At 43.0% G+C, this 12,140-nt stretch overlaps 1 protein-coding gene across 2 annotated transcripts in view; it reads left to right on the forward strand.

Annotated features, from left to right (window-relative positions):
* The window catches only part of LOC103730245 (cytochrome c oxidase assembly factor 7), a 38,545-nt gene that overhangs the window by 1,415 nt on the left and 24,990 nt on the right, over nt 1–12,140 (forward strand). For both annotated transcript variants that reach the window (XM_008828426.3, XM_029561264.1), the window contains exon 2: nt 4,026–4,166. In XM_008828426.3, the coding sequence (XP_008826648.1) occupies nt 4,026–4,166 (141 nt within the window). The remainder of the gene's footprint in view (nt 1–4,025; nt 4,167–12,140) is intronic.

Genomic DNA, 12,140 nt, shown 5'->3' on the forward strand with positions numbered 1-12,140 from the left:
TTGGCGGGCATTGCACGACACAGGTGCACTTACCTACATGCAGGCAATACATGCATACACATAAAACAAATAATAAATTTAAAAATACTGGAATTTGGAAGCCGGTCATGGTGGTGATCCGCCTTTAATCCCAGCACTTGGAAGGCAGAGGCAGGCGGATCTCTGTGAGTTAAAGGGCCGCCTGGTATACATAGCGAGTTCCAGTCCAGCTGGGGCTACAGGGAAACCCTTTCTCAAAAAGACTTAAAAAAAATTTGCAATTTGACCCGGGGGTGGCGCACTGCTTTAATCCCAGCAGTTCTGTGAGATCAAGGCCAGTCTGGTCTATACAGTGAGTTCCAGCTGGGGCTACATGGCGACCCTGTCTCAAAAAAAATAAAAAAAAAAAATTTGGGCTGGAGAGATGGGCTTAGTGCTTTTGTAGGGGACCTGAGTTCGATTCCCAGCACCCACATTACAGCTCACAACCACCTGTTGGAAAGTTGAAGCCAGGATTACTCAGTCCCAGGGGATCTAATCCCTCTGGTTTCCTCCTCAGGCACTGGCACTCACATGCACATACTTCCACACGTGTATATACACATATACATACATATACATGATTTTTTTTTTTTGGTCTTTTTGAGGCAGGGTCTTCTTGTAGTCCCAGATGTCCTGGAACTCAATATGTAGACCAGGCTAGCCTTGAACTTACAGAGATCTGCCTGCCTCTGCCTCTCAAGTGCTGGGACTAAAGACCTGCTCCACCATGCTTGTTACATATACATAATTTAAAATAATAATAAATCTTTAAAAAATTTAATGCAGCCAGGTCTGAAAACAAAGAAGGAAATAAATGAATGGAAAAAACTTTGTGAAGGATATCAGTGGAATGGCCAATAAAATGACATTTGAATAAGGCTTTGAAGGAAGGAGTAAGCCGTTGTAGATCTTTGCATGTGCTCTGTGTCCCAAGTGTGGTTGAGTGTTCTGTAGTGATTGTGGCCTTCAAGGGTCACCCAGAGCAGCCTGTGTTTTTGGATGGTTTTCCTAGTACTTTACTTTTTTTAAGGAAAAGAAGCAAAATGGAAACAGCATATAAGTTTGCAGTCTAGTTGCCAGAAATGCGTTTGCAGCTTTTTGAAACTAGCCAACTACCGAGAACTCTGCAGTATGGTGGATGAAAAATAATCTAAAATTGTTTGGAGCTAGTCTCTGCCCTAATTATAGAGAAATTTCAGAGGAATCCACCTTCAGGGGTCACTAAGAAGCAGGATGGTCTTGGTGAGGTGAGCTCCCCAGTCAGTAGAGGAGATGGTGGGAGATGTGCTCTTTTGAAAGGTTGAGGTCAGGATTAGTTAGAATTAAATGAGATTCTTGTTTTGTTTTACAGTCCTGGGGACCAAACCCAGCACTTCTAAGAATATTTGACAAGCACTCCACAGCTGAGCTGTAGCTCTAGGTCGCAGGATTGACTTTGTAGACAGAGCCAGTAAGGAATTTAGACTTGATTGTGTAGGCATGTTTGAGGAGAAAGTACATGGTAGTGTGTTAGAAATAAAATTCGAAGTCCAAGGACACCATCAATACTGCACAGAGAACATTCAGACAAAGCTAAAGTAACTTGGCAAGGCAAATTGTACTTTTGCAAAAGGGTGACCTGCATGATCAGTCAGATCCAGCAAGTACACAGCAAGAAGCTTGGCTTTTTTTTATCCTAATGCAAGAGAACTGTGTCTTTTCCCCCTTGGCTGGGGTCTGACTCACAGTCTTTCCCAGTTAGCTAGTTTAAAAGAATCTGGATATGGTGGTGCACGCCTTTGATCCCAGCACTGGGGAGGCAGAGGCAGGTGGATGTAGCTGGAACTACAGGGGGGGAGACCCCGTGTCCAAAAAAAAAAAAAAAAAGTGCAAAGGGAGAAGAGCTCCACTACCCCAGTCCACTACCCCAGGCCACCAGGCTCAGGAATGTGTCAGGGCCTTTCCTTAAACAAAAGTCTTACAGGGTGTGGTGTGATGAAAAGATTAGAATTCCTTGTCATAAACCAAGTTCCAAGTTTTACAAGGCTTAAAAGACTAATGTCTAATATATCTTACAATGTTATATAGAAAATATACAGAACAGTGGATGAAGGACAGCCATATAAAAACTTAGTAGCTCTCTTGGTAGAGTGCTCACCTAGCATGCACCAGGCCCTGGTTTCAATCCCTAGCACTAGATAAAACAGTTTTGGTGGCACATACCTGCAATCCCAATATTCTGGGAGGTAGAGGCAGGAGTCAGAAGATCAGGGTCATCCTCAGGTACATAGTGAATTCTAAGCCAGCCTGGGATACATAAAACCCTGTCTTAGGGGCTGGAGAGATGACTCAGCAGTTAAGAGCACCCACATGGCAGCTCACAACCAGTGTAACTCCAGTTTCAGAATTCAATGCCCCGTTAAGACCTCTCAGGAGATTTCATGCACATGGTGCACTTACATGCAGGCAAAACACTCATACATGTAAGATAAAAATATTTTTTTTGAAAAAGACCCTATGTCACATAAATAAATAAACATAACACGTTTATTGTCATCAGTGCCTATGTGTCCCCTTCCAGGTTAAGTTCTGCTATACTCATCCAGGCAGATAATAAACATAGGAACTTGAATAAAAATTTTTTAAATGCAAAGTGAATCTTATCACTTCTTTCTAAAAAGTTGTCAATAAGTAGCTTAGTTTTTTTGTTTTTGAACTTCAATTTTATTTGAAGCAGTGTCTCACTGTGTAGCCCTGGTTGGCCTTGAACTGGCTATATGGACTGCCTCCTGCCTCAAGAATGCAGCCCTACCACACCCAGCTTTTGCTTGTTTGTTTTTAATCATGGAGTTAGGGATCAAATTCGGCTTCAGGCACTCCAGGCAAGTACTGTACCACTGAGCTGTATACAGCCCAGCCCCACATTCCTTCTTTAAAACAATTTTTTTAATTTTATGTGTATCAGTGTATTGTCTGCGTGTATGTCAGTGCACCCATGTCATGTAGTGGTCAGAAGAGAGTGTCAGATCCCCTGGAACTGGAGTTAAAGACAGTTGTAGTTGCTGTGCTTAACCACTGAGCAGCCAGTACTTAACCACTGAGCCATCTCTCCAGCCCCCTACCCCCCATTTTCCTTTTTAAAACCTCTTTTGTAGTTTATAGGCACCCTTGGAATAAAATTTTATCAACTCCAGATCTGAAGATGGAGCTCAGTTGTACATCCAGCGTACAGAGCCTTGGATTCAATCCGCAGCACTAAAAAAAGAAAAAAAAAAAAAAAAAAAAAAACCCAGAAACTAAATTTCTTCTGATGTTTTTCAGTCTTTAAACGACTAGTGCTTTCTCCTTAGGGTCTTAGCAGTCCTTGGTAAGGCCCTCCTTAATGGCCCTGTCTGTGTTAACCATTTTCCCAAGATGTTCAGCAAACTTGCTCATCATCCTGTTTTTTTCAGCAATAAGTTATTGTTTGTAAACATCATATTTATTTATTGATTGTATTTCCTTCTTCAGAATATAGAGACTGAGGTTGGCTGGCTGGGGTAGTGAGACCCCAGGGAGGGGAAGCGTATTTTCCCTTCTTCGGTAGCTTCTACTTCTACTCCGGACTTCAGGTTTCCACCCTGGCCAAGGGGTAAGGCGCTGTTTACACTTCTGTTCTGCTTCTGCAAGATCAACCCATGAGCCCTTTTGGGTTCTAGTGTGTTTTCACTGCTGAACTTCAGGAGCAGTTCCAGAGCTAGTCAACTGTTAGTCACGGAAGTCAGTGGGTCTTCAGGCCTGGCTGACAAGGAAATAGAAGGGCTGGCAAGTGGGAGAGCCAGCCGGGGTCAAAGTCTTCACAGTCCATACTCTGCTGGCTGAGGGGAGACACACGGCTGAGCCCCACCTGCACTCCTTGTTCCAAGGTCAGCTTTCCACACTTCAGGAGGACAGGAGCTAGACTCAATGAGACCTGCTGCCTCTAGACTTGGTGATCTGCTGAGCAGCAGCCGCAGGCACAAGCAGTTCTTTCCCTCTCCTGGTAGGTTGCTATCGGCTGGTGGACTATTTGGAAGGAATCCAGAAGAATTTTGATGAAGCTGCCAGGGTGTTGAAGTTCAACTGTGAGAAGAACAAGCACAGCGACAGCTGCTACAAACTGGGCGCCTATTACGTGACCGGGAAAGGTAAGCAAGGAGCCACAGCTACTTGTATTGGTCTTGTTCCCAAGCCCCATGCTGAGCCGTCTTCACAGAAAGATCCTCAGACACCAAGGAAGGTACTGGAGGAAAATGTAGAGGCTGGAGTTCTGCAGAAGGTGGGAAGGGTGCCATGTTTAGGTTAAGCAACCTTAGGGATTGCTGTTTGCAGCCAGTAGGTCCTTGGGCAAATCAGTTTCTTTTTTATTCCCTTTTAAAAAATTTTATGGCCGGGCGTAGTGGCGCACGCCTTTGATCCCAGCACTGGAGAGGCAGAGAGACAGGTGGATCTCTGTGAGTTCAAGGCCAGCCTGGTCTACATAGTGAGTTCCAGGCTAGGTGGGGTTATAGGGAGACCCTGTCTCAAAAAAAGACCAAAAAAAACCAGTTTACTTACTTATTTTGTGTATGTGTCGTGTGTGCCATGGGTCACTTGTGGAAGTCAAAGGACAACTTGTGAAAGTTGGTTCTCTCCTTCAGTCAACCATGTGGGTTCCAGGGACTGAACTCCGGTCATTAGGCTCGGTGGCAAGGGCCTTTACTCACAGAGCCATCTTGCTAGCCCTTTTATTTTATTTTATATTTTATATGTGTCACCATGCCTGACTAGCCCATGATATTTATTATTTTTATTTTATGTATATGATTGTATTGCCTGAATGTATGTGAGTGTACCCATATTGTGCAATGCCATGGAGGTCAGAAGAGGGCTTCGGATTCCCCTGGAACTGGAGCCGCCATGTGGGTGCTGGGAATCAAACCCAGGTCCTCTGCAAGAGCAGTCAGTGCTCTTAACTGCTGAGCCATCTCTCCAGCCCCCCATTATTTTTTTTTTAATATTTTATTATAGCTGGGTATGGTGGCACACACATTTAGTCCCGGCACTCAGGAGGCAGAGGCAGGTGGATCTTGGTGAGTTCAAGGCCAGCCTGGTCTACATAGTAAGTTCCAGGCCAGCTGGGGCTACAGGGAGACCCTGTCTCAAAAAGACCGAAAAAAAAAAAAAAAATTATTACTTTTTTTTGTGTATGAGTGTATTTCCTGCATGTGTGTAAGTGTACCCATGTCATGCTCCCAGCCAAGTCAGAAGAGTATGTTGGATCCTCTGGAACTGGAGTTATGGACGGTTGTTAGCTACTATGTGGTTGCTGGGAATTGAATTGAACCCAGGTCCTCTGCAAGAGCAGTCAGTACTCTTAACCACTGAGCACCCCAGGTCCTCTGCAGGAGCATCCATTCCTTTAAACCCTTGGCCCTTCCCTCAGCCCCTTATTTTTTTTTTTTTTTTTTTTTTGTCTTTTTTGAGACAGGGTCTCCTTGTAACCCCAGCTGTCCTGGAACTCACTATGTAGACCAGGCTGGCCTCAAACTCACAAGATCTACCTGCCTGTGTCTCCCGAGTGCTGGGATTAAAGGCATGTGCCACCATACCCGACAATTTTTTTTTTTTTTTAAAGATAGAGTTTCACTGTAGCTCCACTGACCTAGAATTCAATTTGTAGCCTAAACTGGCCTGAAACTTGCTGAGACCCTCCTGCCTCTGCCTTCTGAGAACTGGGATTACAGATTACTGATTACAGACATGCCAACCATGTCCAGCCTTAGCTAACCATTTTTAATTTTTTTATTTGTATTTTATGTGTATAAGCGTTTTGCCTGCATGTATGCACCACATGTGTGTAATGCCCACAGAAGCCAGAAAAGGGTATTGGATCCCCTGGAACTGGTGGTGTGAGGTGCTTTACCAGAGAAGACCACTCAAAGTTTTGCCAAATGAAAGTCTTTGCTGGCCAGCGGCTACACAAGGGTGTCGGAACCCAAGTGTGTAGCCCTGAACCATCTCTGGGTTAAGCTTTTTATACAGAGAATCAAACCATAACCAGGGATGAAAAGTTTAAGTTCCCAAGCTTACAGGTGGAGAGCCCCCTTAACAATTTCTAGTCTATTAAGCAACAATTACTATTTTGCAGAAGCAAGCCAAGCATAACCTACAAAAGCCATAAATCTGCAGTTAGCAGATGCACTCCAGTACACAATGACCTGTTCCCAAGACAACTGGGGTCCTGCTGGTGTGTGTCCCCATACCCTGGGCCAACTGCCTGATAATTTCAGAGACTAGAGTCAGGCTAAACTTTAACATGGCATAGCTATGGTCAAGAAGATGCCATATTACACTGGAGTTACAGGAGTTCTATTTGTTAGCTGCCATGTGGGTGCTGGGTACTGAATACCAGTCCTCTGCAAGGGCAGCAAGTGTTCTTAACCACTGAGCCATCTCTCCAGCCCCCTAGCTAGTCATTTTTAACTCTATTATGTCACCTGTAAGCTGGCAGAATAGAGCCCAGACTACATATAGCCCAAGCTATAGATTATGGCCCTGTCTCAAAATTGAAGAGAAAAAAATAAAAAAGGGAAATAGTTCTTGTTTCATTGAGTTGTTATGAGATAAAGGTATCCATGTGTGCCACATATGGTAAGCACAGGGTAAGATCAGAAATTACCCCTTTTTGTCTTTTCTCATGCCCTAGTGGTTATCTCTGAACTAGTGCTTAAGTTATCTATTGCCACATAACAAACTATCCTCTTGGATTCTGTGGGTCAGGAGCTTGGCATGATTTAGCTGAGTGCCTTGGTCAAGACACTGGTGAGGGAGTCAGAGCTGCAGTCATTTGAAGGTGTGGCTGGAGTTGCCATTTCAAAGATGACTTATTCACTGGCCTGATGGTAAAGGTCTTTGTGCCTTGACAGCTATTATCAGGGCTGATCCCTGTGATAGGGATCCTTGTCTCCACGATCTGCTTGAGTCTCCTCATGGCTTGGCATTAGCTTCCTTCAGAGTATGTAACCTAAAATCTTTTTATATTTATGTCTGTATGTTTGAAGGTGCATGTTTGCTGTAGTGCATGGGTAGAGGGGTCAGAGGACTGTTCTCAGGAGTCAGTTCTTTTCTTCTACCATGTAGGTCCTCGGAATAGAACTGAGGGTGTCAAGGTTGGGGGCAAGTACCTTTACCTTCTAAGCCATCTTGCTGACCCCACAATGTCTTTTATGACCTTCTTTTGAAAGTCACGTTTTTCATTTCTGTCACATTCTGTTTATTAGAAGTGAGTCACTAGGTGTTGCTCATACTTGAATTCCAATCCTTGTTGGACCTGGTGTACATGCTTATAATCACAACACTTAAGAGGCTGAGTTCAAGGTCAGCCTGGGATACATAGTAAGACCCTATTTCAAAAAGAATATATAAAATCTCCAAAGCTATGAATAAGTAGATAAAAATGAAACAGGGTCTTCCTGTAGCCCCAGCTGGCCTGGAACTCACTATGTAGACCAGGCTGGCCTTGAACTCACCAAGATCCATCTGCCTGCCTCTGTCTCCCCCCAGTGCTGGGATTAAAGGTGTGAGCCACCACCTCTAGCAAAAGTTCCAATTCTTGAAGGAATATCAAAATTTGTTTGTTTATTTATGTGTACATGCATGTGCCTGCACCTGGGTGCAGAGGCCAGAAGAGGGCATCAGATCTCTTGGAACTGGAATTAACAGGTGGTTGTGAGCTATCTGATGTGGCTATTGAGAACCAATCCTGGGTCCTTTGCAATAGAGCAGTAAATGCTCTTAACTGCTAAACCATCTCTTCAGCCCCTCAAAGAATTTTTTGAAATTTTATTTTTAGTTTTTGTAATCCTAAGGATCAAACTTAGGGCCTCACACATGCCAGAAAAGGTCTCTAGCACTGAGCTATATTTCTGACCCACACTGGACATATTTTAAAATCATCAGATCTCCAAGGGGCTGGAACTCACTATGTAGACCAGGCTGGCCTTGAACTCACAGAGATCCACCTGCCTCTGCCTCCCAAGTGCTGGGACTACACCACCACGCCCAGCTGAATTTCATATATTTTGATTAAATTCAACTCCCTTTCCCCATCTCCTCTCAGATCCACCCCCCCACCCCCGCCATGTCCCTATCACTCTGAACTTTGTCCTTTTTTTTAATTTTGAAGCCTATGGAGTCAAATTTGTGTTTTCCAGATACTTTCAGATATGGGTCCAACCCTTGGAGGGTGGTCAACCTGCTGGAGTCGCACCCTTAAAGAAAACTGGCCATCCCTCTCCCAGCAACTATAAATTGCCAGTAGTTTTCAGCTAAGGTTCTGGCTTTGTACTTCCCCCACTCCACGCTGGGATTTTGTCTGACCTGAGCTTGTGTAGAGGTCTTGTGCTTGCTGCCAGAGTCCCCTCCCCAGGGTCACAGGTTTGTGCCGCAGCACTCAGTTTTGCTGTTGTTTGGTTTGGTTTTTTTTTTTGATTCAGGGTCTCCCTGTAGCCCCAGCTGGCTTGGAACTCACTATTTAAATCAGGCTGGCCTAGATCTCATGGAGATTCTCCTGCCTCTGCCTTCCAAGTCCCGGGATTAAAGGCGTTGCACCACCACAGTTGTTTCACTTGTTTATTTACATTGATTCTGGGAATCATATTCAGGTCCTCATACTTAGTACTTTACCAACTGAGCCATCTCCACCTAGGGATTGTAGAACCTAGGGATTGAACTCAGGTAGTCAGGTATGGCTGTAAGCACCTTTACCTGCTGAGCTACCTCAGCAGCCCAGTAGTTTTTTAATTTTCCCTCCAGGTTTATTAAAGTATATAGCCATGACAGGTGTTTCATATATTTACAGTATACATTGTGATTCTTTGTTGTATGTATATGTTATGAAATTATCACAAACTGTCTTATCACCTCATATCCTTATCTTTTTTTGCATACATAGTAGGAATATTTAACTTTCCACAGTCTCCTGAGTGCTGATGTTACAGGATGTGATCTTTATCTTCAGTCTTTTTAATAATGTCCATTTAAACAAATTTGAGATGATATCTCATGGGTTTGACTTTCACTTCCGTGGCGATTAGCAATGTTGGACATTTTTTCACAAATTGTTGGCCTGTTGTATGCCTTCTTCTGAAAAATGCCTTTTCATAGCCTTTGCCCAGTTTTTCAATTCCCGTGAACATTAACCTTTTACCAGATATATGGTAAATGTTTCCTTCCTTTCAGTAACTCCATTGTCGTTTCTTTTGCTTGTAGAGCTTTTAACCTGATGCAGCCACATTTGCTATGATTTGAATGTCTATTCCAAAACTCATGCTGAAATTTAATTGCCACTCTAACAATATTAAGTTGGTAGAGTTCTTGCCTAGCATACACAAAGCCCTGGGTTTGGTCCCCAGCACCACATAAACTAGGTATAGTGGTGCACACCTCTAATCCCAGCGCTCAGGAAATAGAGGCAGGAGGATCACCACAAATCCAAGGCCAGTCTCGTCTTCATAGTGAGTTCTAGGCCATCCTGAGCTATAGAGTTATAGAATGAGACCTAATCTTAAAAAAAAACTAAAAAGAAGGGAGAGAGAGGACACCTTCAAGAAATCATTAAGTCAAAAGATTTTACCTAAATGAATGAATTAATGTCATGTGGTAGGAGTGGGTTAGTTACTATAAGGATGTTCTTGCTTACTCTTTTGCAATGTTACGATGCAGCATGGGGCCTTTTGCAGATGCTGGTGCCACACTTTTGAACTTTCCAGCCTCAAGAACATTGAACCAAATTTACTTCTGTTTTTCATAATTTACCCGGGGCAAGGGATGTGGCTCCATGATATAGCACTTGCCTATTGTGTGGCTTTTCTTGGGAAGATGGGAACAAACATCTAGTCACTCCAAATAAGGCACTGAAGGCAGATCAAAGAAACAGTTCCACCCAGGTCTAGCCTTGGTGAACCAACTAGTTTACTAGGGTTACTCACAGGATCACAGAAGACTAGCATCAACACATGCATGTTTGTCACTCAGTAAGGCTGCATCTGGAAGTCTCCACTCCCCGGCAGTTGTTTACTGTGTGTATAACCTTGGGGAGGAGCTTGTGAATCTTTAACTGTCTGAGCTTCCTGAGCCTTACCAGTTTCCTTAACCCTGAGCCTCCCTCTTCCTTCTGGAGTGAATGCTTGAGTTCTGAGGAGAGAGCTACACACTCTTATGCACAAAGAGTTGAGTCTGATACCTAGTACTGTATGTTTTAAAAAGCCCAGCTTGTGGTATTCTTTTATAGCAGAAGAAAGCAGCCTCAGGCAGTATTGGTCTAGTTTTGCTTTTATTTTGTGTGTTCTTTGTGTAGAGTTTCTATTTTTAATGCCTGTGTTACACTGTTTTGTGTTGCTTTTGGACTAGGACCTAATGTATCGCAGGCTGGCTTTGAACTCACAATGTAGCTGAGAATGACCTTAAACTTCAGATCCTCCTGATTCTACCTCTCAAGTGCCAGGATTATAGGTGTATACCACCACACCTGGTTTATGCAGTCCTAGGGATCAAACCCAGGGCTTCATGTTTATGTGACCCAGCCATGTATTCCAGACAACATTTAATCTGAACAAATGCTACACAGACACTGGAATGGTATTGGCATAATGATAATGGTGATGATTTGTGGTGGGTTTGGAATGACTGCTTTTTAATTTTATTTATTTTATTATTATTTTTTGCAAACATCTCATTTATTACTTTTTTCTTTTTAAAAATTATGTATTTAATAACCATATAATTAGAAGAAGCATTTCATTACAACAGCATTGACATATTCAATAACAATTTCCAGAGCTAAGATGCATCGCTTCCAAAATTGGCTGTAAATTTTTAGGTTTACAGTTGAATTAATACAGTTATTCAGTATTGTACTCAGTATAAACTCTATAAGACATAAAATTAAATGAGGTTTTAACCTTTAAAAAAGAGCTCCATTTCATATTAAAATACACAGTTTCATACAGAAAAATTCATTTTTAGTACAATTGATGCTAAGATGCAAATGCGTTTCTAATCTCTATATATCTGATTATTGCTAGTGACAGGTGGTTATTTCTGAGCTCCTTGGCATCTGAGCATGGACATAAAGTCATCAGGTAAATTTCAGTAGTAATGTTTTTCACCTCTACTAATTATTAAGGAGGAAATTTTTATGCTTTGAAGAATTATTATTTATTTTTCATTTTTTAAATTTTTATTAATTTTTTCTAAACCCACTTCCCAGATGGCACCCTCCCATAGCCCCCCCCCCCATTACAGCCCTTATACTCTGATATCCCAGCTACTGTCTGCTGTGTTGTCGGCACCCCCAGCCATTCCCCACTACTTGGCCTTCTGGTGAATCTAGTCAGCCTATCTAGAGGTCTTTGTTTAGGAGGGTCAGCAGTTCTTCATCTAGCGGTAATCAGTTGTCAATATTCCTTTGGATAAGATTGGGGTCTGCTGTTCATTTTCCCAGTTCTATGCTGGGTTACTATCTGGGAGTCCCTGTGGCCACCCTGGCCATCAACTCAAAAGAAGGTATCGCCTGTCTGGCATTGATGCTTGGTATATAGCCTTTAGCTATGCATATGGACTCCTAAGAAATTATATTGGCCCCTTTAATCTTTGGTTATACTTTCCTTTTGGGTGTTTAAGGCCATACATTTGGTCCAGATAAACCGGTTTATTTTTACTCTTAAGGTTGTTTGACGATCTGTTCCTCAGGGGTCACATGGACTTGGGAGGAGCCCCTGGCTCCTTTCTTTCGGCAGTTCTGCCTATGTGAAAGTAAGTCAAAGGTCCTGCTCTACCATGGTTGGCTTCCCTTAGAAACATGGAGGAAATAATTCCTCTGTGTTGACCCTCCTCTTTGTAGACTGGACACTGGTTAAAGTCCATCTGGTGGGGTCTCCTTGGCCTCCTTGATCAAGAGGACAGGTGACCCACCACAATTACAGGACATTTTGAGAGATGCTCATAGTCCCCTGGAACTAGTCGACCTAGGAGGGCAAGGAGCAAAAAGTGTCCCTTATGTCCCTCTGACCGAATTATTTTATAGGCCTCTGTTAAACACCCAAGAAGGTTAGTTCCACCAGTCTGGTATTTTTAATTAC

Source organism: Nannospalax galili, unplaced genomic scaffold (assembly GCF_000622305.1).
Source record: "Nannospalax galili isolate Female #2095 unplaced genomic scaffold, S.galili_v1.0 scaffold713, whole genome shotgun sequence".
Taxonomy (NCBI): Eukaryota; Metazoa; Chordata; class Mammalia; order Rodentia; family Spalacidae; genus Nannospalax; species Nannospalax galili.